This window comes from Olea europaea, unplaced genomic scaffold (genome assembly GCF_002742605.1).
Source record: "Olea europaea var. sylvestris unplaced genomic scaffold, O_europaea_v1 scaffold2737, whole genome shotgun sequence".
Lineage (NCBI taxonomy): Eukaryota > Viridiplantae > Streptophyta > Magnoliopsida > Lamiales > Oleaceae > Olea > Olea europaea.
Window position 1 is genome coordinate 10,202 of NW_019245798.1, and position 27,348 is coordinate 37,549.

Sequence of the window (27,348 nt, forward strand, 5' to 3'; positions counted from 1 at the left end):
CACCTCGTACAACTCCTTCTTCAGCCGTTCCACTTCTACTTTGGCGGTAGTTAGCTGGGCCTCAGCCTCCTTCTTTCCCTCCTCAGCCTGCGTGGCCTTGGCCTAGGCCACTCGTACTGCATCCCCGTAGTGCATCGCTTCCTCGAGGCGCTTGGCGAGGTCCTCCCTCTTAGAATTCAGATCCTTCACCAAGCCCTCAAGCTGGACGCTTGTACTCAGGACCCGAGCCACGCAGGCGCTGTTTGCAGCCACCAAATCCTCAACCGTCCAGGAGGCGGTGTGGTCTCTCCACTCCTCTGTCCAGTATTTGCTGTGGACCACCGCCACCGCAGAGCTGTCTCTGGAGGAAGAGCCTCCAACTATTCCCTTACGGACTCTTCGGGATTGGTGCCCAAAAAGTCGACCTCCTTAGAGGGACGGGGCCTCTTCCTCTTCTGCTGCCCCGGCACTTGTTCAATTGGCAATGCAGCGAGGGGTGTTGTGGCTAGGGCAATGGCAGGCTCAGTTGGGACGGGCCTCTTTTCCGAAAAGGCCACCCCGGTGGGAATTGTGGTCTGCCTCAGAGCTGGGGGTGGCCTCACCACAGTTGGGCGTCTTGGAGGGGCGGTACTTTTCTTGCCCTTCCTCCGAAGGTCAGCCTCCGGGTCCTCCGGTACCTCCTCCTCCGTCGGAGGCTGAAGCCTCTTACTGGCTTCCACCAAATCCTCCATTTGCTTTTTGTACGAGGAGGAGGAGACCTTCAACGCCCGTGCCTCTACCATCATCTTCTGGATGGTCTTAAAGTCGGGGCGCACCGGCATCTTCTTATTAAAGTTGTCTGCATAGAGCGAATAAGGAATTAGTACAAGTCTTTAGAGTTTGGAATAAAAAAATAAAGACTTCAGTCCGGTTACCTTGGGATGCCATCAGATCATGAGTGATGAAGTGGATGTTCTTTCGGATCAACCTATGGTAAGACATCTTCTTTTGAGGCAGCTGATAAATGACACAGATGGTGTCAAAGTCCTCAGATGACAGCTCGCACTGAGGAAGAGCACCTACAAAGGAAATGTAACTATTAGGCATAATTCGAACCGAAGAGAAATATAAGGAAAAGCTACTACTATACTCACTAAGTGTTGAATACTTCGTCGGGACCGTAAGAGGCGCCAGGGGGTCCTCCTCCATCGTGTCCCATCGCCCTGCGGTCCAGCACCATGAGCTCTTCCATTCTTTGATGAAGCTCGGCAGATCGACCACGAATTGAGTGTGGGAACCCCATGAAGTAAGGTAATACCATCCCCGGGTCTTATCCCCCCCGACAGTAACCTTAGGTATATAGAGGGTCTGGAAAAAGGAGAGGGGCATCTCCACCCCTAATGACGCATCTTTCCACAACATCCAGGAGCCCACCATTTGGCTCCAGGAGTTTCGATTGAGCTGTGTCAGGGCTAGCCCATACGATCTAAGCACCATCCTAAAAAATAGGTGAACTGGCAGCCTAAGTTCGACCTTAAGGATCGCCTCACTAATGGCCACACAGCCCGGCCTAGGGTAGCAGGCTCTCTCTTCCAGCCCGGGGAGGATCAAATCTATGCTATCAGGGATCCTATACTCTGTCCTAAGTCTCCCCAGGTCGGCCTCTCTTAATTTAGATGGGTAGTCCGATGCCCCCCAATGCACAGACGTATCTGCTGGGCTATCCGATCGCTTCCATATATTTCCCCTCCTATTATTGCCCCAGCTATTTTTGAGGAGGTCACCACAACGGGCTCGTCCACCATCATTAGTTCTAACCCCCTCCCCGAACCAAAACTTCCCTCCGAGGCCATTCTTTCAAAATTTAAAAGCCCTAGAAGGTATTAAACTTACGAGTTTGAAGGTTTTCCTAGCCGAAAAGGGTGTAAGGTCGCCGGAAGTTCAATTTTCTCGCCGGAGTTGCTTAGAAAACGCGGGAAATCGCCAATTACATGAGAGCAAAGTAAAACGTTTGTTTCGCTAAGGTAGAAAGCTTGAGAAAGCCTCAGAGTCCTCCTTTTATAGAAACACAAATCCGATCTCCACCGTCGAATTCAAATGCGATCAATTTAAGCCGTTCATCGCATCTTAAATCTAAGTCGTTGAAATGAAATGCCAGATTTGATCTACGCCCAAGATGTCGCTGTGACATTCACGCTTACTTAAAACGCGTCACCTCGGTTACAACCAGCCGTCAATAATAATAAGTAGCCGCAGCAGCCTTTTGGGAGAATGGGCATGGCACCCAACTGTCACCTTGGAAACACGCAACAGTTGTCAAATCATTTGACGTTTGAATCGCCTCGGATCGAGCTCCTCGCTCAACTTTACAAAGCTTGGACGTATCTGACGCGAAATCCCCGTTGGGTCATCGCCTCGGATGCTGCGTTCCCTCCCATGCTTTACAAAGTTTTAGCCATCTTCCAACACATCGGCCCTATGGCTCAGCGCACCGGTGGCAAATGAGCTCCTCACTAAACTTTACAAAGCTTGGACGCAACCGCCTCGGATGATGCGTTCCCTTCCGTGCTTCACAAAGTTTTAGTCATCTCCCAACGCGTCGACCCTATGGCTCAGCGCACCGGTGGTAGATGAGCTCCTCACTCAACTTTACAAAGCTTGGACTCATGTCATCGCCTCGGATGCTGAGTTCCCTCCCATGCTTTACAAAGTTTTAGCCATCTCCCAACGCATCGGCCCTATAGCTCAACACACGGGTGGTAGATGAGCTCCTCACTCAACTTTACAAAATTTGGACGCAACCGCCTCGGATGATGCGTTCCCTCCTTTGCTTCACAAAGTTTTAGCCATCTCCCAACGCGTCGGCCCTATGGCTCAACGCACCGGTGGCAGATGAGCTCCTCATTCAACTTTACAAAGCTTGGACGCATGTCATCGCCTCGGATGCTGCGTTCCCTCCCATGCTTTGCAAAGTTTTAGCCCTCCCAACGCGTCGGCCCTGTGGGTCAGCGCACCTTACGATGCTTTGACGCGCCGTCTCATGATGGTCACCGCCTCAGATGCTGCGCACAGTAACGAAAGGCTGGCACATTTGCCTCGGATCACAACCTCGATTACTGCAAAAGATCAACCCCCAAGCTCCCACAAGTCGCAGTCTGGTCGGGAAAGCAAGTCCACCCGTGATATAAATATTCATACCCGGACTTGGGGGACCACTGTTACGCTCCGATCTGAGAGACCGATCTGATATGCCTCGGACTCTCACCACCATATGTTCCGACCTGGTAAAGACCCCGTCCGAAGTGTTTCCAAAGTGATGTCAGCAATACTTGCAACCTGGTAGTACCTGACCAAAAGTACCTCGCCCCCGAGGCCGAGGCCGAGACCAAGCGGACCCCGGTTAGAGGATTCGCCGCCAATTTCAGAAAGAGATTTATGCCAAGATCTTCCCTATACCTAAGGTTTAAATTGATTTGACGTCTCCATGAGGCTAAATGATGTGACTTAACAACTTTATGTCAATTCAACTCAGAAGAGACAAGCTGTCCGCCCACTCTACAGACGCGGCTGATTGACACTTATGAGCAAACGCCTCATACCGTCAGATGTATACACACGTCCCACATCCAACGGCTCATACCACCTATAAATACTCAAGGTTTGGCAAGAGGCAAAGGTAATGAAAATCTGATTACATAGCACTCCATAGCAAGCTTATATATTTTCTCCTCCCCCATTATCATTAATTTGCACAGCCCCTGGGTACTGTTCCGACCACTTAAACCTGACTTGACCGTCGGAGTGTATACGGCCGCCACCACCCTCGTTGGTCCCCGACCGTGTGCATCTGACCATTCGCTGATTGTGCGCAAGGAGGAATGTGTGGAGTAGCTCTCGATTGGCCACGTGAAAGAGCCATTTTTCGAGGTCAACATTAATAATCACAGTATTATTTTCTAGTAATTTAATTTCTGAGATTATAAGTATCTTCAATTTTTATTAGTTACATTACATGGAGGGAAATGGGATTCGTCCCAAGAGTCTAATGTTTCATCAATTCCTAACTCTATGCAATCGTTTTGAGAATTAATCGTAGAATTTTTTACTATTACGTTCTGGAAAACCATCACTTTCATTCAATTACAATTCATAACTCATCTCGAATGTTAATCTAAGCAAACACTTGAAGATTAAATTAGTAAGAACAATTGTTGTAATGATTGATTATCCCAAAAAGTAACATTAAAGTGAAACCTTTTCTTCTCTTTATGCCTTTGAACAAAATTGGAACAAGACATCAATACTAGACGAGGTAGGATTATGAACCAATATCTTCAACTCCACCTTACTGGATATCCTACATCTACATAACCCAAATTTGAAAGTGAATTTCATCCTTTCCCTTCACCTTCTCTGAAAGTTTAAGAATTTGATTGCAAATGCAAAAGTGACTGCAAACATTATGCAGAAACCAACCACAGCAATACCAGCAATACCCAAGAAATCATGTCTAAACCCGAACTGATCTTCGAGCAATTGCTTTACTGGCACTGAGTGAACGCCATCAGCAAGTTTTACTGATTCGTCTATGTCTCCGTACTGGGATGTGAGAAGCCCGTATAAACTCCAAGCTATAGGATTTGCCCAGTAATACCATCTCCACCATGTGGGAATCCTCTGATCAAAGAAGAAAAATCATGATAAGAGGAACTATGAATCAACAAATTCATCAAGGAGTCTTTTTTAACTAATGATGATATTAAATCATATCAATTATGTTTCCTTTCTAAAATCTTTACTTTAATCAATATTTGGAGAGTCATAGCGACTGATACACACCCCATTTTACAGAGGACTATGGCTATATGGTTTGACAAAAAGATGATGTGCACTAATGACTAGACGATGAAATTCAAGAAATGAAAGTGAGACGGATTAGTTACCATGCGGGAAATCATGAAGCCGCTGAAAAGGTTCCACATCATATAGAATGGCGCAGCGAGGATTGCAGCAATATTGTGATTCGGTGTGATAGAAGTAGTCATCATTCCAAAGAAGGTGAAGTAAAGTAATGTGAAATACATGAAATATATGTACCAAAGAAACTTCCATTTATTCCACTCGAAAGAGGCCATGAAGTAGAAGATAGTGCTGTATATAAGTGACTGCACAAATACATATGGGAACTCAACTATAACCTGCACAAAAAGGTTTAGTAAAATGGTAAGAATATCCTTCCATGAACATTAACTACATTGAAAATTAAGATAAAAAAAGGAAGAAGAATAAGGCAAGATTCCGTGCCTGTGCAAAGGCAAACGGAAGTGCGGAATACATTCCTGCTGCTCTCTCTCTATACGAAACAGACCTTTCAACGTAAACAACCGGCTGCACAGAAGTAGCATTTGTGATCCCAATGAATAAGACAGCTGCATACATGGATCCCATAGCATTATATATATCCTGCTGAATTTCCCTGTAAAGATATATTCTGTCAAATTTTATAGTTAAAACCAGAAGATTTGTTTATTATGAGTTGCAGAAGACGCAGTTTAAGTACAAAAGAAGGATAAGAAAAGGAAGAACAGGGGAGTAGAGAAGAACTTCAGAAGAAAGAGGCAGTTTCTTCAGCCCAAATCAATGAAAATTGGATTAACATTGGTATATAATCGGAACCATGCAAGCAACCTTTTCCTTTTCGAATGGATTGGACTCATCAGGGATTCTAAGCCAGCAAGGTCTCCAAAAATCTATATAGTATATTTATTAATCAAATCTCGACATATAATTTCTCTTCTAGGAACGAAATGTCGCTGATATGTGGCAATTTGACAATAAGAACCTCCAAATAACAATTACAAGTCTTGACATATTTATGCACATTATACAGCATGCAGGGTGTTTATTCCTCTCTTCTTTCATCAGAAAAACACTACCTATTAAACCTTTTGACCACTTTCAATAGAGGAGATTCAAGTTTTAAATAAGCAAACCTTTTGGAACCAAATTTCCAGCATATTGTTCCAAACATCAGTGAAATTATAACAGTGTAGAAGAAGCGCACAGCAGTGTATTGTGGGTTTCGCCAGTAGGATAAGTTTTGTTTCCAAAGGCACGTCAGAAATTGACCAAAAAATGACAGTGAGTATCTGCTTGGGAAGCTTAAATCATTATCCTTATCTGGTTTGCTTAACCTTTTGACCAGATCTTTATTTTTCCTGAAACGGTGAAAAAAATTGAATATAAAGAGGAAATTGGTAGGATAGAAATTCCTTTCTCCTAAATGAAAGAAAAAAACACATACCGGAATAAATTTGATTGGAGATAAATTTGTGCGAAATCCAAACCAAGGCGAACTTCTTCTGCTGTTGATGTGACTTCTAGAATCCAGGTGGCCGGATTATATCCCGGTCTGATTTTTTGAACTCCTTGAATAGACTAGGAAAATGAAGATAGAATGGTCATTGAGTTGTGAGATAGTGTCAAGCTCAAGATAGAGTTAAAAGCATAGATAGGAAATTCATCAAAAAGAGTTCACCTCAAAATAGTGAATGAGTTTAGAAGATCTGTTTCCCAATGGACCAGCATAAATGAGCTGTCCACCTTGTTTCATGAGTAAAAGCTGAGAAAAAATGAAAAAGAAAAAGAAAAAGAAACAGTTTAGAAAATTAGATTTTATAAAATAAAAGCGTTGATTTTAGTAAACATCACTTAGCAGATAAAACAAGGAAACCTCATCAAAAGATTCGAAAATGTCAATGCTGGGCTGGTGAATAGTGCAAACAATTGTCCGTCCAGTGTCAACAATATTCCTTACTGTTCTCATAACAACAGCAGCAGCCCTGGCATCGAGTCCTGAAGTTGGTTCATCCATGAACACAATAGAAGGATTGGCCACAAGCTCAACTGCAATTGTCAGCCTTTTCCTTTGTTCAACTGACAAACCATTAACTGCTGGTACACCAATTAATGCTCCATGTAGTGGAGTTAGTTCAACCAGTTCCATGATCTCATCTACAAAAGCCTGAAACCAATATAAAATATCCTCGAAGGATCAGGTATTAGAGATAATAGAGGAAAATAAATAGAAAAGGAACCAAGTAATACCCTTTGTGTTCTGATGTCACACTGAGACGATAACCGGAGACAAGCAGAAAAGAGAAGTGATTCATACACAGTCAGACACGGGGAATGAACATCGTTCTGCTCACAATATCCAGAAATTCTTGCAAATGTTTCTTGCCTTTTGGGATATCCCGAAATATAGATACTGCCTTCGATATATCCACCAGTTTTCCTACCAGCTAAAACATCCATGAGTGTAGTTTTGCCAGCACCACTAACTCCAATTAATGCTGTAAGTACACCTGGCCTGAATGCTCCAGTAATATTTACCAGTAGCCGTAACCTCTCTTCTGGTAAGCCCTGTCCCTTCAGTTCCTAAAGCATAAAAAAGAAGAATTATAAATTTATCAATACTAATATAGAGTTCCAAACATTTTACATGTACGAGAAATAAGATGTTAATATACCAGAGGAACATCTATGTAGTAGCTGATGTCGCTAAAGCACATTGAAAGAGGTTCAAAAGGAAGAACCATGCCTCTTTGTTTGTTAACGTTCTTTCCTGAATTAAAATGAAAATGATAGCAAACTTTTATGCCAAATCAAGAGAAGGAAACAAATCAATGAGTATAATAATTTAAGCACACCGCTATACGAGTGTGAATGTTGAAGAAAGTCTCTGAGAGAAATTATGGACGATTCACTCTCTTGTCCCTTTTTGTCTTTGGAATCTTCTTTGGAAACAACAGCTTGCTGACTCCCTAGGGCTGTATAAGATTGGAAAAGACGATTTTAATTGGCTTTTGATTGTTACAAAATGGACCAATAAGGTAGCTGGAAAATTACAGTTATGCCTCATTTGCTAGTCTAGAGAGACATGGCAAATCACTTCTACAGATGACTATGCAAATTCTTATAGATCATATTGAGCTAATAACAGATCAATTAAGTGCTTTCTAAATTTGAATTTCAAAGTTTCTATGAGTTTTCTGGACTATCATCTGTCACTATTTGTCATATGCAGTAGTCATGAATAGTTGATGAAGAAAGAGTCTATACTAAACTATTTTTCTCTGGAATGAGGCACAAAATACATGCATAATCTGGGAACTTCCAATGATTTGATGTATAATGATGGTGAAACATCTGTTTTAACGGTCAAAAAGCTTGAACATCTATTAAGTGAGGGTGCATATTTACATTTACTTAATGATAATTGTATGGTAGATTGATAATCAATATACTTGAGAAACTAGAAATCAGAATCTCCAAGTTGTTAGCAATTTTCGAAACTATGATGTATAGGATCCTTGGGACGAAACTTACGGTTTAGGTAAGTCAGAGCTAATGTGAAGAGAATATTCAATAGCAGAGTGTATCCAAGTAATGCTCCAACACCAATCCAATACCAATAGCTATCAGGAAATAAGCCACGAATCTTGAGTAATGTCTCTCCCAAAGTCAAAGTACTGTTGTTCCCTGCTTTCTATCAGTAACAGAAAAGCAAAGGTATGATGCACAATAGGAAAAAGCTCAAGAATTGAATGATTAGGAAGAACTAATAACTAGCAGAAAGCCTCTTTTTTCCCTTCTGTTAAAAACTGAGTAACCAAATAGGTTTTCTAAACTTTAAGTGTGGTTCTTTAACCATTTATTTATTTCCTCCTTATTTTCTGAGTTTTAAATTGATGCTGACCTCAGAAAGGAGAAAACAAATGCCAAAAGTCTCAAAGTTAGAAGGAAGAAAGTGTGATTCTGTAGTATAACGTCATTAAATCCCAAGAGAGGACCAGTGTCTGATGTGCATTATATTTCAGGATATGGTTGTTCCATATAGTTTTTCAGGATATAAGTTTCAGATTCCTAAAACATAACAACTGAAGGCATATCATTTAGAGTGGAATGAATAAATCATATTAATGAATAGAACTGAAATGCAGATTAGACAGAAATAAAATCAATATATCATTATACCTTATCCCAGGAGTGGCCGAGAAATTCATTCACAGAAGCCGCATTTTGGGCGTACATCAAAGGGGAAAACCAATAACCCCAAATCCACCATACTGGGATGCTATCTGTTGGATTGAGAAAGGTTATCACAAAGTTGGTGCTATAGTATTGTTATTTTTGGAAAAGAAAAGGCCAAATGACCCGTCAAGAACATATTCCTAGCGACAAACAGTTATGGGATGGGTTATAAATGACCTCTTGAAAGAATAAAACCTCCTAGAGCCATGACAACAAGCAATGCAAAAGATCCAAATGTGTTGGCAACTATCATATTTCGGCCTAATGATGCCATCACGCGGAAAAGGGCTACTGACATCTGGTGCAAAGAGAAGTATAAAAGGAATAGCTTTAAGCATCTGCACATCATCAAACAAGTTAGATATGTATTTATATTTACAATATCAAAAAAGCAGAAAAAGAAAAAGGACAAAATGATGATTCAAAGAACTAGATACCTCATTATTTGGGGATCAAAGCCGATAACATAATATGTGACAGCTACCCATAAAAAGGATTCTACGAGTGAAGGGAGAATACTCAAAATCCAAGAGGGAAGAGTGTATATCCAACAGGGATAGAAGTACAGGTCTCTGTGCTTGTAAAGAACGGGAAGCTTGGCTATCAACATCGGGACCTCCATGAATCCATTGAAAAGAATCATAACTAATGCAAAGTAAAGTGCACCAAGGTACACACCTCCATCATCAAGTGTATCGTGATGCATTGTTGTTCGGAAGAATACACTTATTATGATCAAAATAATTAGAAGAAGCTGCAAATGCAACACATTTTTCCTGTATGAGAATTTCCGGGTCATACTGTATAGTACAACAGACTACTATTATTTTAGGTTCTGATTGCCAATAACTAAAATGAGGACAGGGTCAAAAGATTTCATTTTGGCTATAACAAGAGAGTTGGAGAGGGGAAAAAATTTACCTGTATAAATTTGAAAATAAATACAGAAGAATTCCGCTTCAGTAGTAGCATCTGCCAAGAGAAACTAACCCTCAGAAGCCTGGCCCTTGTCACACCATAAGTACTAGTCCATAGAGCGGCAGGATGGTTGCAACGTTTGTCATATGGAATGGCCAACTCCTGGGTCAAAGAATTACCTACACGAAATAATTGAAAACCTTCTACAAACTTTTCAACAGGTACATATCTGTAAGGATTGTCGAGGAACCAATACTGCTGTTGATCTTTTTCAGATGTAACCTGATCATGAGTATTCAAGAGGTGAGCCCAAAAACAAGAACGAGCATAACTTTAATTCAAGGCACCCCAAAATAGTACCTCCTGTAGAAAGTCAGCGACATTTTTTCTATATGGACACCTGAAACCCATAAAAGCAAAAAATTCAATTGCAGCTTCACGTGGTCCCTGATACACAATTTGTCCCTCGCTTAAAAGAATTATGTCATCAAACATCTCATAAGTTTCAGGATCCGGTTGCAAGAGCGATACTAGTGTTGTACAATCAAAAGCATGCGTTTTGTGCCTTAGATATTTGATAATTTGATGAGTTGTTGAACTATCTAGTCCAGTGGATATCTCATCCATGAAAAGGACACTAGATGCACCCACGAGTAGTTCAGCTGCCAAAATGTTTATATGTTAGTAATCAATGCTGAACATTTTCCGCACATGCAAACAAGCAACATGAAAGTAATGTGAAGGAGCTACCGGTGGTAAGTCGCTTTTTTTGGCCCCCAGAGATCCCTTTTAGCATTTCATCTCCCACCAATGTATCGGCACAAATATCCAATCCTAATATCTTTGTTAAAATTCAGATGGATATATGAGAAGTAATGTAAAAATAATGGACCAAAATATGCATGGACCAAAATATGCATTTATTTTCTCAGAAGTGAGAAAATCTGGCATTTATTGTACCTTTATGATATACTCCACAAGAAAACTTGTCTTCTCCCCTAGTGCCACTGCCTAGGAGAAAACCAATATTTCAATACAGATATAAATATGCTCTTTTGGAACACAAATTCAGGGCCACATTAATCTAAGAGAACTTCAACCAGGAAAGTTACCTTGATGAACATATCTAGATCTTCATCCGGGGTTATTCCAGCATTTCTCTCTCTCTTCAGAAGTTCCCTAAGTATTTCTAAGCCAAAAGTTGATGGTTCCCCAACCAAATTTCACATAAAGCGCATAAGAAACGCGTACTTATAAAATTACTTCAATAACAGATCATGAATCTCTAATTAAGCGTACCACTCTTAAATCCAGCACCCTGACATCGCCCTGAGAATTCAAGGACCTCCCTCACTGTCATCTCTGCAATGTGCCAATCCTGTTGGCTAACATATGCTGAAGTCCTCTGAGGTGTAAACTCCTTCAGATTGTATCCATTATACGTAATTTTCCCTGACATCTGCAAAGTAGTTTTACTACATTGATAAGAAGAAAAAACAGACAATATCTAATAACAAATATAACAATTAAATAAGTCCAATTTCCAGGTTCAGCCTTCCCCTGGACGAACCAGATGCGGGGATAACAAATTATTTGAAATTCCAGGAAATCAACAGAATATGTTCTAACATGGAGATACCTAGTCATTCTATTTTCCAAGAAGAAAAGCATTTTTGTGCTCTTCTTGATACAACGGTGTGGATTTACTTAAAGTAATAGGACAGTGTAACACACAGCTAACCAAATTTTATGTTCAGATTTCACCAGAATATCTGTAAACATATAAAGTTAATACACAGATCAACACGGCTTAGGGACACCAATATCGAATGAACATTAGCTGAGTCAATTCTGAGTGTGCAATTTAGAAAAAATATATTGACATTAAATATATTTTTTTACTTTGCTTTCAAGACACTATTGTTTACCAGAAAAGACAGGAAAGGACTAGATGCATTAAAGCACAGTTTCTTCTTAGCCAAGTCCGTGAATGGCCTATTTAAGATACTTGATCTACACAAAAGTCTAACAAGTTTTCACTGAATAATTATTTTTAAATGATGAAAATTGATAAAGGGCATTAATATCAATACGAAAAATAACGTCACTGTACCTGCAAGCTAGGACTAAGGCAGTTTGCAAGAGCCAAAAGAAATGTGGTCTTTCCAGAGCTTGGGGGGCCCAAAAGGAGAGTCAACCTAAATGATCAATTAAATTCATTAAAATGAAAGAGTTGATTTGACCATTCAATGAAGCTCGATATCTACCTTGAAGGACGAATGATTCCACTGATGTTGTGTAATATAGATAAGTTCACTCTTCTACCAGGGAAAATCCTGAGCCATCTCAAGAAACTCTTTTTTTTTTTTTTTTTTTTTTTTTTGTCATTTTCCCACAGAAACATTAGTATTAGAACAATGCTGGGTAAAATGATTTTACGTTATTATAAATCTCTACTCTGTAGGCCTACCTCAGTCATATCAAAAACAAAATTAGAGATGGTTGGCAGTGCTCTGCTTCCAACATGGACTGATGCATCCACCTTCAGATTCTGAAATCGAACCTCAACTTTCGGAAATTCCAGATAAACTCTGTAATGAACATGTTCAAATTGCAATACTTCAGGCATTTAGTACACGTCCCAACAATTGGCATCGATGCCAGGAGCCGCAGAATAAGAAAGTAAATTAGAATAACTCACTGTAGAATACTTATCATGCGTAAATTGCACGACCGACTATCAAATATGAATATCTGTATTGAAACACAATACAAAACTTAAAAAATGCCTATAGAACAGATGGTTTTGAACTATTGAAAATTTAAAATGCTTGAATATATCAATAAACTAGCTGCCCACTGGATGCATCTCTCAACAATAGCACTCCTGCATATTTGCAAGAGTCAACATTAGGTTTAAAAGTGAATCAATATTAGGTTTAAGACTTTTAGTTCTCCGACCATGGAGCTGAAAGTCAAATTCACGTTATCTGCAACTTATAAAGTAATGAGATTGCACCATTACTAAAATAGTCGCATAACATCCGTCATACTGTGAGGAGGAGTCCAAACTGAAAGTGCTAAGAACCAAGAAATAGGCAGACATTAACTCGGTCCTGTACAGGGATTGTAAATTCTATCGTGGCAATATGTAAATGTTATCAGTGGAATGAAGCACTCTTAAGTCTTAACCATTTTCCTTTTCCAACTTTGGGCCAATTCAATAAAAGGGATTGATTAGAATCACAAACTTGTAATCAACGATCTAAATTCTTCGAATAAGAAGTTTCAAGATAGCAATCTATTAAACCGACTCCTTTGTAGACCAATCTTTGGGACGATATCGTGAACAACTAACTGATCAAACGTCATTAATCTAATTGTAAAATTGACAACTACAAACTATTCCGTAATCAATTTGACTATACAATTATGAGATGATTTTGATTCCCATATTTTTTTTTCTCATTAAGGGAACCAGCCAAACATGTTGTGTATGAATACCATTTGTTATATAAGCATCATTCTAACTATTATTATTCATAATTCAGGAGGAAAAAAAAATCTTAAATCTTCTCGCTTAATAAAAAAAATTAAGAAATATAAATCCAAGTTACTTTTGCCCAAAANATTCATCTGAAGAAATCTGGGAAGTATATTATAAGTATAATTGATTGACATTTGTGAATGAAAGGGAGGAGAGGAGGTAGATGACGGTAGGTTTTAGGGGTTGGGAAAAAGGGGCAAAATTTTTTAAATTTCAAAGCAGTTAAAACGGTTGGCAATAAGACCGTGTTTGGATGACACTTTTCCTCGATTAGAATTTAGAATTGAATATGAATCATAATTTCCTGTGGTAATATTTTACCATGCATATAGAAATAAGTTTTATGAATTCGAAAAATATTATTTTAAGTTATGTTTTTGCCAACTATAAACTGTTTAACAAGTTTAATCTCTATTACTTGATAGGTTTTTTTTAATTATTCGACAAAAAATATTAATTCGTACTAGTCGGGCATCTGAATTCAGCCTAGTTTTGAATTCTTATTATTTATATATCCTTTAGTATGAGAATCTCAAACTTCAATTTTTCTAGCAACATGGTTGTCTTGGACGATTCTTCAAGATGTCTCGTTAAACCTAATAAGATTTAAGTGGAAACGATATTCAATAAGCTCTTCATACACATATGTCCAATCTAACTTTGAATGCTTTATGTTTTTTGGTATAAAAGGAATCAAAACTTCAGTTTTTGCATGAAAGTGCAAATTCAAAGACATTTTAAATATAAATAATCTCGAAAATCCTCTTTAAAATTCTTATGATGCGTTTAGCACGTCCTATATCCATTCTATAGGGCGTTTGGAGTCGAAAGTCTTTGCTGTCTGTTATTGGGTTGCATGTATGATCTTTTCTCTTTTTTCAGAAGCTAGGATTGGAAGGCCTAATATTTTACTAGACCCCTGTTTGACAATTATTATTTTTAAACTCTTTTTTTTACATATTCATTTTCAACCACGCATTCACACAATAAAATATTTTACATAAATTCAAAACTTTTTTCTACTTTTAACCACAAGTTCTTTTAAAAATCACTATTCAAATTTTTTTATTTTTTTTATACAAATAATTGCCCACAAACAGGGGCTAAATTAGCTATCCAACAAGGTAGACTTAGTGATTATTTGTAACTTTCAATCCATATAATAGGAAAAAATGAATTGAATTGAGATAGCAAGCAAGGAAATAAGTGAGATTTATAAAAATGCTTTTTTTATTGATCAAAGTTAAAATTAAGTAAGTTACTTATCTTGACACAAATGTAAGAGTTGTTCTTAAAAAATAACATGTTTTACTTTAAAGTAATTTTTCTTATAAGTAAATTTGAAAATAAATAATTGTTTCATCAAAGTTCAAATAAGTTATTTATTTGACAATAGCGAAAGAGTTACTTTTTAAAGTAACTTTGGCTTATGATTAAATAAGCATGTATTAAAATAAACATGTTTTCTTTTTATTAATCAGATTTAAAATAAATTCCATGTTTTGACCCTAATTAAAAAATATATATATATAGTTTTCAAAATATTAACTTTTACTTCTAAGTAAAAATGAAATTTCTAAATTTTTTATTGATCAAAAATAAAATTAATAAATTACTTAAGACGTACTTTTGAAATTAACTAAGGTTTGCTCATGAGGAAATAAGTTTGTTTAAAATTGATTGTGCGCTCATGAGACACGATATAGGATGTATTTATTATTTTCCCCGTCAATTCTAGCTTACAAGAAAACCTCTTATTTTGGCAAATTTATAAATGATTTATAAGAAAGAATAATAATAGCTAGATTTTCATAAAATGTGTAGAAAAAAAAATGAGCAATAAATTACGAATGTATGATTAAAAATTAATATTTATTTTGATTGAATTTATAAATTATATAAATTGTTATCCAAACGGAGGCGTAGTAGTATACAAGTAACATGTTTCGTGAAAAGGAAAAACAGTGTAATGTAGTACGTCCCAAGTAATGGAAAATAATGGCCTTGTTTTCTAGAAGAAGATGTTTGAATTTAATAATGCTACGGAGTTCTGTCATTGTTAAGTTAGACAAAGTTAGGGAATTGTAGCTCAATCGTTGTTAAATATTAGTATTAATTATCATTATTTTAAGGACATTTAGAAGAGTGCTATCTAACATTATTTTTAAAAGCATATTTCGGTGCGAAACTTGACCTTTCTTCTAGACTGGTTGAAAATAAAACTTAGGACGTGTTTGATTGCGAACACACTTGCAATGGAACGGTAGATAGTCGAGTGAAATTCAATCGATGAAAGACTCAAATGTTTTTATTGTTGTTTTGGATCCACAATCAATCCTATGGATCTTTAGGTACATGAAAATGAAATAAATTTTAGACAATTCAATTGTCTAAAAATTATCAATTAAATGTGTTTGATTAATTTTATTTTCAATCTAAAAATTGTTATATTTGTCGATTTTTTATTGGTGAGTAAACGTGAGAGAAAGGGACTAAATGAGATAGTGAAATACTTGAAAAATAAAAACATATTCTCTCTAAAGAAAATATTTTCCCTATTTTTAAGAAAAATATGATCACATGACCAAAAGTAGAAAAATATATTCAATGAAAAAGATATCAATTAAACAGTAAAAAAGTAGAAATTTGAGTGAAAAATGACATTTTTCATGAAAAATATTACAATCAAACTCATTCTTTTATACAAGATATATTCCCGTTTGTTTCCTATTAATATAAGAATGAGAATGAAAAATATAGTCGATAAGAACTCACAAAAGAAATAAAAATTCAAATATGATGACTTGATGTGATGAATAACGATCATATTTTTTCATTTTAATGGTCAGATAATGGAAACAAACAAGGGTAAAAAATGAAGGATGACAACACAGGTTGTTTACTCTTTAAAAGTAGATATTTGGTGTTTAACACTAAATTTAGGTGACATCACAACATTAAGTGCTTGTTTGCAACTTTTTTTTTTTTTTTTTAAATCTTAGAGAGCGAAAATAAGCTCTTTTGAAGTAAGTTTAGGTGCCTTGCTCAGTTTTAATGAGCTTATAATTTGTTCTAACTTAACTAAGCATTTCACAGTATAACTTTAAAGGGTAATTGACAAAAGACTCATTTAATTAAATCTATTACATTCGATCATATGGACTTGTGTTCAAACACAACTAAGGTTACATAGCACTATCCATTTATAAATAGCAATATAATGTTGATTAATAGTCTTTTAATTTGTAAACCACCTAGCAAAAAAAATATAAATAAATAAAAGCCATCTCAACTTCATTAGACAATCAATAAAAATTAAAAAGTCTCATTATCATCTAGACGTGATCAACACAGTTGTTCATACATAGCGTTATTCTTATGTTTTCTACACTTTGATTTCATCTTATTCTAACAAAGAATTTTTATACGCCCACATAGATGAACTATTTAACATGGGTCTCTTCGATGGTGGCTACGGGTTTTGACACCATCGCCCCAAGCCAACCTTCCCACAAATGGCCAGCAAGTTTGACAAGCATCAATATGCAGTACTTTATCTAGAATACTGCGAGCATTTTTGCATACGATACCGTCATTAGTATACTTTTATGTACTATAAGTTGTTGACCCCAAAAAGTGTTGCCAACAGATGTCGGATCCACCCGCGCACACGTGAGCGAAGGTCCTACACGTTAAGACACATGGACGGTCTAGAACGAACAAATCGGGGGCATGGGAGTAGCTCAACGACGCGGGACGAGAACGTTCGGAATCCGACGGGACGTTCTTAATCCGATTGTACAATAATTACCAATCGACGTTTGTAAATGTATATCTAAATACGTATGAACTCGTGTGTGTTGCAAGATAATAAGAGAGTAAAATGTGGTTTCTTGTATTGATTCTTGCATTAGCCCTTCAATGTTATACAGGGAAAGTATTTATAGTGTTACATGTGAAATGATAGCCCTTAGATGAGGTGGCATCTGGCCTCATCTCCTTAACTCAAACATCCAATCCTAGTCATCATCCTTGACTTGCTAGCTTGCTGCGCATTTATTGCTTGTGCAGAACCCTCATGCTAGTGATAAGACTTGACATATGCACTCATGATAAACGTTCCATCAATCATTCAAACAAAATCTTTACGTAGAAGATCTCTTGGGAGAGATGATCATGGAAGAAGTTCCTTCAAGGTTTGGGGGCTTCTGTCGCTCACGTATCACTTCTGCTGCAGGGCTTCGGAAATATCCACAGGCCTCGACGTATGGAGTTCGGCAACATTAAAGGCCTAGGTATATGGGCCTCGGCATGACGAGCCTCGGCCATACATGCCACCTCGGCTGGAGTGCCACCGTGGCTCGGATTGAGTGGGCCATAGGCCCACGTATGTTGGCATAGTATGACAACACGTAACAATAGTCCCCCAAGTCCAAGTATAGTCATTTATGTAATACGTGGACTTTGATGAAGTAAAACCAGTGGGTTGGGTAAAAAATTGAAAGAATATAATTTTTGAACCTAAATAATAGTCCTCTATGTCCAAGTATAGATATTTATATCATGGTTGGAGTTAGAAATGTGTTGTCGCGAGTGAATGATGAAGAAGCCAAGGATTATGCCGAGGTGGTTAGGAAATCGAACCTACAAGGTTTGATGGCTAAATGTTGTAGATGAAGCCGAGGTGGTTGGGAAACCGAACCTGCGAGGCTTGATGGTTGAATGTTATAGATAAAGCCGAGGTTCATTGACAATAATTGTGCCTCGGCAGTTGTGCCAATAATTTGATGTTTTGCGCATGTTTTCGAGGAAAGCTGGCTGAACCACTGCGATTTCCAAAGCGCCTGTCGCCGTTAAATTAAAATCGTAATTATTAGAACAGCTAGAGCTTCTAGAAGCAGACACGTTGGATGAGGTGCGTAGGGAACAAGCTTGAATTTGAGGCGTAGGTTTAAAAAACTATTTGAATTCTACGCCTCGGATTTGATTTAAATTGAAGGGTTCAGATTGAATGAGATTCGATCTGACGGTGGGAGTTCGTCTGGATCCTTTATAAAAGGCGAGAGAACTCCCATTTTCAGAATTTTTCAGCATTCGCAATTTGATTTTTCCTCTTAGAGCTTAGGCATTCCAGCGTTGAGACAATTCCGTCCACTGCTTTTTCCGGCAAACTGTGTTCCCGTAGTTTTTCAGTAGGTATTTTTCACAGAAAATTCTCTTATTGTTTTCTTAGTTGCTTTCTGAGATGGAATCGACTTCGGGTAGGGAGTTGGTCACTATCGCGTTATTTGGTTAGGGGTCTAGTTATAGGGGGACTCCGAGGTTGAGCAGATTGCTATGACCGAAGAGGAGGTAGATTACAATGTAGAGTGGGGGCGTCTAGAGTCCCTTCGAATATGACGTCGAAGAGGTTGGGGGAGATAAGGAAGAGGTACTGTGTACCTCATTATGTGGAGATGCTAGTCCCCGAGGCCTATGAACGAGCTTGCTATTCGAAGCCGGGGTGCGTGGCAGTGAGCGAATATTTATTTAAGGCAGGTATGCGTCTTCCTCTGCACCCCTTCTTCAGGGCGGTGCTGAGAAATTTCATGTTGTCGCCAGCCCAGGTTCTGCCAAATGGGTAGAGCCAGTTGGTAGGCTTGTACTTCCTGTGGAAGGAAGTGTCGCTTGGGGAGGACATGCCTCTCCACGTTTTTATGACCCCCTTTCAGCCTAGGATAATAGGTAAGGAGTCCAAGTGGTGGTATTACTTGACTCCCTGGGAGGCCCATGCACCTTTTGTGGTGGGGCTGCCTTCTTCCATAAAGGGGTGAAAGGAGTCGTGATTCTGGATTAAGGACAGGTGGCAGGCGGTGGAGGGAGACAAAGCCCTGTCTTGCACAGTACCAACCCAGTACTACGAAGCTCGTGAGTCTCCCACCCTAGTAGTTTGCATTCCTTTTTTAGCTTTAATTTTTTGTCTAACTGTTGATGCCTCGTTTGAATATTGCAGTACGAGGTTCGAGCTGAGAAGGGAGGAGTTTGAAGTGATAGATGATATTTACAAGGGACCTCTAAAGCGTCGCCACTTCGACCACCTCATCGACAGAAGTTGCCATTTCCTGGACTTCGAACTGATGGCCTCCAAGGGTATGAAGCTTCCACACTTGCATATTTTTATGTTTTCATTTTAGTACTGATGCGCTGTGTTCTGTAGATAAGTTCAAGAGGAAGGAGTACCCAGCTCCTGACATAGCGTCCATACTGAGGGCAACTTCCACTGTGAAGGCGAGGCCCCTGAAGCCAGGGTCAAGTGCTCCGAAGGAGGTCCGAGGTAGAGTTGAACGACTCTCCAAGGACAACACCTCGCGGGCTTCCGAATAGGGAACCCCCTAGAGGCCAGAAAAGTCCAAGGAGCCTTAAGGGAAGGAGAAAATCTCTGAGGAGCCGAAGAAGAGGAAACTCGTGCACATCTCCAGCTCGTCTGGGAAATTTGGGAGTTCTGTTTCCCAAGGCAAAGAAGTCGGACCGTCGAAGCTACTGGAAGCCGTCTCGAAAGTGGCTAAGATTGAAATGGTGAGGCGCGCGGAGGTTGACGAGGCGAGAGAGGAGGCTGCAAAGAGGCAAGCCGAGGTAGCTGAAGAGGAGGCTGCCAAAGAGAAACCTGTTCGAGTACAAGGCAAGTCTCCGAGCTTCCTTGCCGGCAGGGAGGAGCCTCTTGCCCTAGCTTTGGTGGAGGCCCTGCCACCTGAGATCCGAAGCACCACAGAAAGTTTTTATAGATTCTGGACGGATCGGTGGCAGCTGCACGCCTCCTCCTGTGATGCGACGAATTTGACCAGGGCTCTTATGAGTCAAAGTGTTAGGACCTTTGGTCTTGCATTGGAGTGCAGGGAGGCTCTTACTGACTTTCAGACGAGGACCCTGTCCTCTGAGAAGAAGGTTGCCTCCCTTGCAGAGGAGCTGAAGGCAGCTAGGGCCGAAGCTCAAGATGCCAGGGCCCAAAAACTTGAAGAATCGGCCAAGCTGGAGTCTGCCTTGGCCCAAATAGAGGCGTTGAAAAGAGAGGTGCATGAGTCCTAGTGCGAGGTAGCCTTCTTGACAAAGAAGGTGGAGGTTTCCAATGACCACTAAAGGGTGACAGCCGAAGCCTTGGAGAAGGCTAACAGGGAGCTGGCAGGGGCCCAAGATGCATATAAGTTCATCGAGGGCCAAATCAAGTGGTATGTCAATGATGCAACCCATGCTAGGGAGGAAGCCCAAAATGCAAGGGAAGAGGCAGTGAAGGACTATATTGCCAATTTCCACAACACTGCGGAGTACCAGAGCTTCAGCACCTACTGGAGGAACTTTGCTTACGCCGAGGTGATGGAATGGGCTGAGGAGTTGTACCCAAATCAGGACCTGTTGCAACTCAGGTCTGAGTTTGTGGACGAGATGCCTCAAACCCCAGCTAATGAGGCGGTGGGAGATGAAGCAGCAGATACAGGAGAAGCAATCTCTGACGCTCAAGCTACGGAAATCCCAGCTGCTGAAGCACCTCCATCACCTTCCCAGGCTTAAGATAGTTTTCTTTTCAGTTATGCATGATGTACTGGCCTTAGGCCCTCCTTTGTAATTTCAATTGAAAATCAATACAATATCTCTTTTGCTTAATGTTGTTCCTTTCTCTGAAGTGTATTGGCCTCGCTAAGCAATTGAACGTAATATTGATTGATGAACTAAATAACTTTAATTGGGTATCCCAACTCCAATCACTTTAACAAATAAATTGTATGAAAGTTATGACCAATATTGGACTTAAGCAAATGAATTGTACTTAAGGTTAATAATCGTAACCTGAGGAGGTTTAAAGAATAAATCGTTGCAGCCGAAGTTGGAATTTTATTCTGATTCATGTACAAGCCTCGGATTTCAAGCGAGGTGGCCTAGAAAAGGACGCGTGCCTCTCCTCTAAGGTGGAGACGCTTTACAACATGGTAGATTGTGCAGCCACGTTGAAACTTCTCCCTTTGACTTTCAGCCTCGTCAAAAAGGGAGGCATGTGCATGAACCTCGAAGTTCAAGCGAGGTGGCCCAGAAACGGATGCTTGCCTCTCCTCCGAGGTGACGACGCATCCCAACATGGTGGATGGTGCACCCATATTAAGGCTTCTCCCTTTGACGTTCAGCCTCGTCAAAAATGGAGGCGTGTGCATGAACCTCAGAGTTCAAGCGAGATGGCCCAGAAACGGACGCTTGCCTCTCCTCCGAGGTGACGACGCTTCCCAACATGGTGGATGGTGCAGCCATGTTGAGGCTTCTCCCTTTGACATTCAGCCTCGTCAAAAAGGGAGGCATGTGTATGAATCTCGGAGTTCAAGCGAGGTGGCCCAGAAACGAACGCCTGCCTCTCCTCCGAGGTGACGACGCTTACCAATATGGTGGATGGTGCAGCCATGTTTAGGCTTCTCCCTTTGACGTTCAGCCTCGTCAAAAAAGGAGGCGTATGCATGAACCTCAGAGTTCAAGCGAGGTGGCCCAGAAACGGACGCTTGTCTCTCCTCCGAGGTGAGGTAGAAATGCGACACGTTAATTTAATCACATAATTTTATTGAACCATAGAAATGTTAAAGGAGCTGGGAAAGGTCGTCCAGCATGGTGGTACATTCATTAGTAATAGATTCTGAGGTGCTCGAAGTTCCATGGAAGGGGTTGGGCCTTGCTGTTCATGTCTTCAATCCAGTAAGTCCCAGGCCGGATCTCTTCTTTAATTTTATATGGGTCGTCCCAGGTCGGACCCAAGGAATCGAAACCAGGTTCCTTTGAGGAAAGGAAAATTCTTCTAAGGACCAAATCGTTGATTCAGAATGATCTCTTCTTGACCTTTGTGTTGACGTATCTCGTCATCTTCCTTTGATATGTATCGAGCTTCAGCTGGGAGTCATCTCTTCTTTCTTCAATGAAGTCGAGGTCGCACCTCCTAAGCTCGTAATTTGTCATCTCACTAAAATGCAAACGTCTTGGAGATGGTAGTCCGACCTCGACGGGGCTCATTGCCTCAGTTCCAAATGCCACGAGGAAGGGTGTTTCCCCAGTTGGGGTCCTCGTGGTGGTTCGGATCGCCCAAAGTACTTGTGGCATTCATCCACCCAGGCCCTCTTTGACACATCAAGCTTCCTTTTTAGGACATGTTGATTGTTTTGTTGACAGCCTCAACTTGGCCATTTGCTTGTGGGTGGTGAGGTGTGGAGAAATGCTTCTTGATGCCAAGTTCCTCGCATAGTTCTCTAACCTTCTTGTTGTCGAATTGTCTACCATTGTCTGAGATGATCGAGCAGGGAATCCCGAACCGACATATAATATTCTTCCATAAGAACTTAGAAGTGTTTGCCTCTGTAATTTTTGCCAACGGTTCGGCCTCAACCCATTTTGTAAAGTAATCGATGGCCACAATTGCAAAGCTTGCACCTCCTCTACCTTTAGGTAGAGGACCTATGAGGTCCACACCCCACTTCGAGAAAGGTCAAGGGCTGGAGACCGCAGTCAAATCCTGTGACAGTTGTCTTTGTATCGAAGAGAATCGTTGGCATTTGTCACACTTTCGTACAAACTGGAGGGAGTCCCTTTTCAGGGTAGGCCAGTAGTACCCCTGCCTCAATATTTTTTGTGCTAAAGATAGACCTCCAGAGTGATTGTCGTACACGCCCTCATGGACTTCTCTTAATATGTAATTAGCCTCTTCTCCTCCGACGCACCATAAGAGTGGAGAGGAGAAGCTTCTCTTAAAGAGAACATCATCAACGAAGAGGAAGTGGGCTGATCTCCTCCTTAGCTTGTAGGCCTCAAGCTTGTCAATGGAAAATACCTGGTCTTTAAGGTATGCTACAATCGGCTGCATCCAGGTCAGGGTCCCAACGACCCACATGACATTGGGGGCCTCGGTCGATGGTAGGAGGAGGTGCTCTATAGGTTCTACTGTGAGTAATTCTGAATCCTTGCTACTAGCGAGCTTAGAGAGTGCATCCGCATGAGAATTTTCGATACGGGGGATCTGAGTCAGTTCGAATTTTTCAAAGGATGGGATGAGGTTCATCACCATTTTCAGGTAGGAGGCCATTGTTTTGTCCTTAGCTGAGAAGTTACCATTTATTTGGCTAACAACCAGTTGGGAGTCACTGCTTATGAGGAGCCTCTTTACTTTGTATTTCCTTGGCCAGCCTGAGGCCTCCAAGTAGTGCCTTGTATTCTGCTACATTGTTGGTGGCTTTGAACCCGAACCTCACCGTTGAGTTTAGCTTGTGACCTTCAGGGTTGATGAGGACCACTCCAGCACCTGAGCCGGCGTCTCCAGCCGGCCCATCCACGAATAAGTTCCATGTAGGGGGCTCGGCGGGTTCCATGATTTCATCTACGTTAGGTAAGTTGGTGAATTCTGCCACAAAGTCAACCAAGGCCTGACCCTTGATGGCTGCCATAACCTTGAACACGAGGTCAAATTCGCTTAGCTCCACTGCCCACTTCAATAATCTTCCCGAGGCATCAGGCATTTGGAGCACTTACCTTAGGGGAAAGTTTGTCAGCACGTTGATGGTGTGAGCTTAGAAGTAGGGTCTTAGTTTCCTGGAGGCCGTGATCAAGGCCAAAGCGAGCTTCTCCATATCGAGGGTAACGGGTTTCCGATGATAGGAGTGCTTTACTTGTATAGTAAACTGGAAGTTGGGTGGTTCCCTCTTCTCGAGTCAGAATCGAGCTGATGGCCTCATTTGAGACGGCTAGGTATAATTGTAGGATTTCTCTAGGCTTCGATTTGGAGAGGAGGGGGGCCTGCCCCAGGTGCCTTTTCAGGCCTTGGAAAGCCTCTTCACATTCCTCGTTCCATTAGAACTTCTTTCCGGCTTTCAGCACTTTGAAAAATGGGAGGCATTTGTCTGTAGCTTTAGAGACGAAGCGGCTAAGTGTGACCACCCGCCCAGTCAAACTTTGCACTACTTTTAGCTTTTGGAGAGACCTCATCTTGTATAGGGCCTCAATCTTCTCTGAGTTGGCTTCAATTCTGCGTTGATTGACCGTGTATCCTAAGAATTTACTGGAAGCCACTCCAAAGGCGCACTTGAGGGGGTTGAGCCTCATCCTATATCTTCTCAAGATCTGGAATGTGCTGTTGAGGTGCGTTATGTGGTCTTCAGCTTCCAGACTTTTTACCAACATGTCATCCACTTATACCTCCATCGTCTTGCCGATGAGGTCCATAAATATTTTGTTGACGAGCCTTTGATAAGTTGCTCCGGCATTTTTCAACCTGAAGGGCATCATCCTATAACAATAGAGGCATCGATCTGTGATGAAAGAAGTGTGCTCCTCATCGATCGGGAGCATGGGTATTTGGTTGTAGCCGGAGTATACGTCCATGAAGCTTAACAACTCGTGCCTAACCGTAGAATCCACTAGCTGGTCAATCCTTGGGAGAGGAAAGCTGTCTTTCGGGCAAGCTCTGTTGAGATTGGTGAAATCGATGCACACCCTCCACTTGCCATTGTGTTTCTTTACCAATACCGGGTTGGAGACCCACCTCAGATAGGTAGCTTCCCTGATAAAGCCGTTTTGGATGAGCTTCTGAACCTCTTCCTTCAGAGCCTCGTACCTTTCAAGATTGAGGGCTATCCTTTTTTGCCTGTGTGGGGCAACCTTAGGATCGACCTTCAAGTGGTGGCAACTGATCTTGGGGTCTATGCCTACCATGTCCTCATACTTCCAAGCAAAGACATCAAGGTTCTTACTTAGGAAATCTTTAATCTTTTCCCTCAGAGTGTTGGATAAGCCATTGCCTACTCTTAACATCTTGGATGGGTCTCGAGGGTCCATCGAGAAGTTCTCAAGTTTCTCGACTGGGGATGCTTGTGGTTCGTGTTCAATTATGCGGGGATCGATCTCGTCAATGACCAAGACCTCTGGATTGGGTGGTGCAACTATCATATCGATATCTTCTGGTTCAGTGGGAGCATCACCTGAGACGTCAGCCATGACTATATCGGCTATGATTACATGGACGTCCCGGGGCTCTACCTTTTTTATGGAGCTTAGATAGCACTCTCGCGATCCTCTTTGGTCACCTCTCACCGTTGCTATCCCATTTTCCATCGAAATTTCATGCATAGGTGGTGGATGGAGGTGACTACTCTCAATTCCTTTAGGGCTGGCCTACCTAATACTCCATGGTAAGCCGATCGACTGCTGACAATGAGGAACTTCATGAAGTTCATCGTAGTTTGGGGAGACTCTCCCATCTCCACTGCAAGCGTTATCTTTCCCCTTGGAGTGATGCTATCTCCTGTGAATCCATACAGAGGAGTTGTGGTGGGTGTCAACTGATGATCCAATATCATCTTGTCAAAGGCGGATCCGAATAGAATGTTGACAGAGCTACCGTTGTCAACTAACATTCGCTTGAGCCCATTTCGGGCTATGACGGTCCTCACAACAAGTGCATCGCAATGGGGAAAGTGAACTCTTTCAGCGTCTTCCTGAGTGAAGACAATGGGTGGGATTTGGTTCCTCCGGGAGCTATTGTCCACAATGTAACTTGTCAAAGGGGGGTGTTTAGCCTCCCGGGCGTAATTTCTTTCCATACAGAGGAGTTGTGGTGGGTGTCAACTGATGATCCAATATCATCTTGTCAAAGGCGGATCCGAATAGAATGTTGACAGAGCTACCGTTGTCAACTAACATTCGCTTGAGCCCATTTCGGGCTATGACGGTCCTCACAACAAGTGCATCGCAATGGGGAAAGTGAACTCTTTCAGCGTCTTCCTGAGTGAAGACAATGGGTGGGATTTGGTTCCTCCGGGAGCTATTGTCCACAATGTAACTTGTCAAAGGGGGGTGTTTAGCCTCCCGGGCGTAATTTCTTTTGGCGTTTCATGTTTCACCGTCAACATACGGGCCTCCAAATATGGTATCTATCTCGTGGATAGGAGCCTCATTCTGGACTTGTCGATTTCTTCGGTGTCTGTGCCCTTCCGTGGGCCTCTCCGTATCACGCTCCCTTCGTCGTGGAGAAGCATCCCTTTGATGAGGAGCAGCCTCCTCGCGCCCATGTTGGTTGTCGTGCTTGGGTGGGTGCCTATTTGCTTGGGGCGATTCATTTCTGTGCCTAGGGGTTTCCGCCCTGGAGCGGTGCGCAAAGTCTCGGCAATCCGCTGTGTCGTGTCCATAGGACATGTGGTGTACACAGTATCCTAGTGGGTTCTAATTCGACCTATTTCTAGGTCCCGAACCCCGGCCTCGACCTCTCCCTCTACGAGATCCTTGGGGGGTTTCTATCTGATGGGCGTTAGTGATTGGGTTGATATCCTTATATGCCAAGGTAGGAATCGCGTTCAAAGTGGTGGTGGCAAGTACTTGGCCAGAACTCTCATTCTCAACCTGGTTCATTTGGTAGTCCATCAGGTGGGAAGTCGGCCCTCTAGCAAGCTGTCTCTGAGGTGGTGGGAGGCCTCTACTTGCCCTGTTCCTATGCCCAATCAATTCTTCATTGATGATTTCCTTCCTCATCATCTCGAGTAGGGCATCATAGATAGTGGGATCTTGATTTTGCACGTCCCTCTAGAATAAGGTATTCATGTTCAGGCCTCCCCTTAAGGCAGATAGTGCCTCACGATCGGTGACTTGCACGTAATACGTCATTTCGTCTGTGAAGCAAGAGAGGAAGCTCTTTAGGGATTCCCCATGTGCTTGTCTCATGTCTTAGAGACGCTGGATGGGGCCTCTCCTTCTTTGCTTACCACAAACCTCTTCAAGAATGTTGTCTTAAACTCGGCCAACTTCTTATGCTCCCCGATGGCAACTTGCTATACCATATTTCAGCCATT

At 41.3% G+C, this 27,348-nt stretch overlaps 1 protein-coding gene across 2 annotated transcripts; it reads right to left on the minus strand.

Annotated features, from left to right (window-relative positions):
- Nucleotides 1–4,071: 4,071 nt before the first annotated feature.
- LOC111383669 (ABC transporter G family member 32-like) lies at nt 4,072–13,544 on the minus strand. 2 transcript variants are annotated; one of them, XM_023007801.1, is made up of 24 exons: nt 12,674–13,543; nt 12,443–12,563; nt 12,240–12,328; nt 12,086–12,170; nt 11,272–11,431; nt 11,085–11,161; nt 10,933–10,983; nt 10,723–10,813; nt 10,333–10,634; nt 9,976–10,254; nt 9,492–9,808; nt 9,232–9,392; nt 8,998–9,101; nt 8,350–8,509; nt 7,671–7,790; nt 7,491–7,585; nt 7,066–7,398; nt 6,692–6,982; nt 6,497–6,580; nt 6,263–6,396; nt 5,952–6,176; nt 5,263–5,434; nt 4,902–5,156; nt 4,072–4,635 (listed from the first exon to the last, which is right to left on the minus strand). In XM_023007801.1, exons 1-24 carry the CDS (start codon nt 12,688–12,690, stop codon nt 4,363–4,365), a joined length of 3,996 nt encoding a protein of 1,331 aa, XP_022863569.1. In that variant the 5' UTR covers nt 12,691–13,543; the 3' UTR covers nt 4,072–4,362. The 2 variants fall into 2 exon arrangements, with proteins under 2 accessions (XP_022863569.1, XP_022863568.1); XM_023007800.1 differs by having other exon boundaries at nt 12,443–13,544.
- Between the last annotated feature and the right edge of the window lie 13,804 nt (nt 13,545–27,348).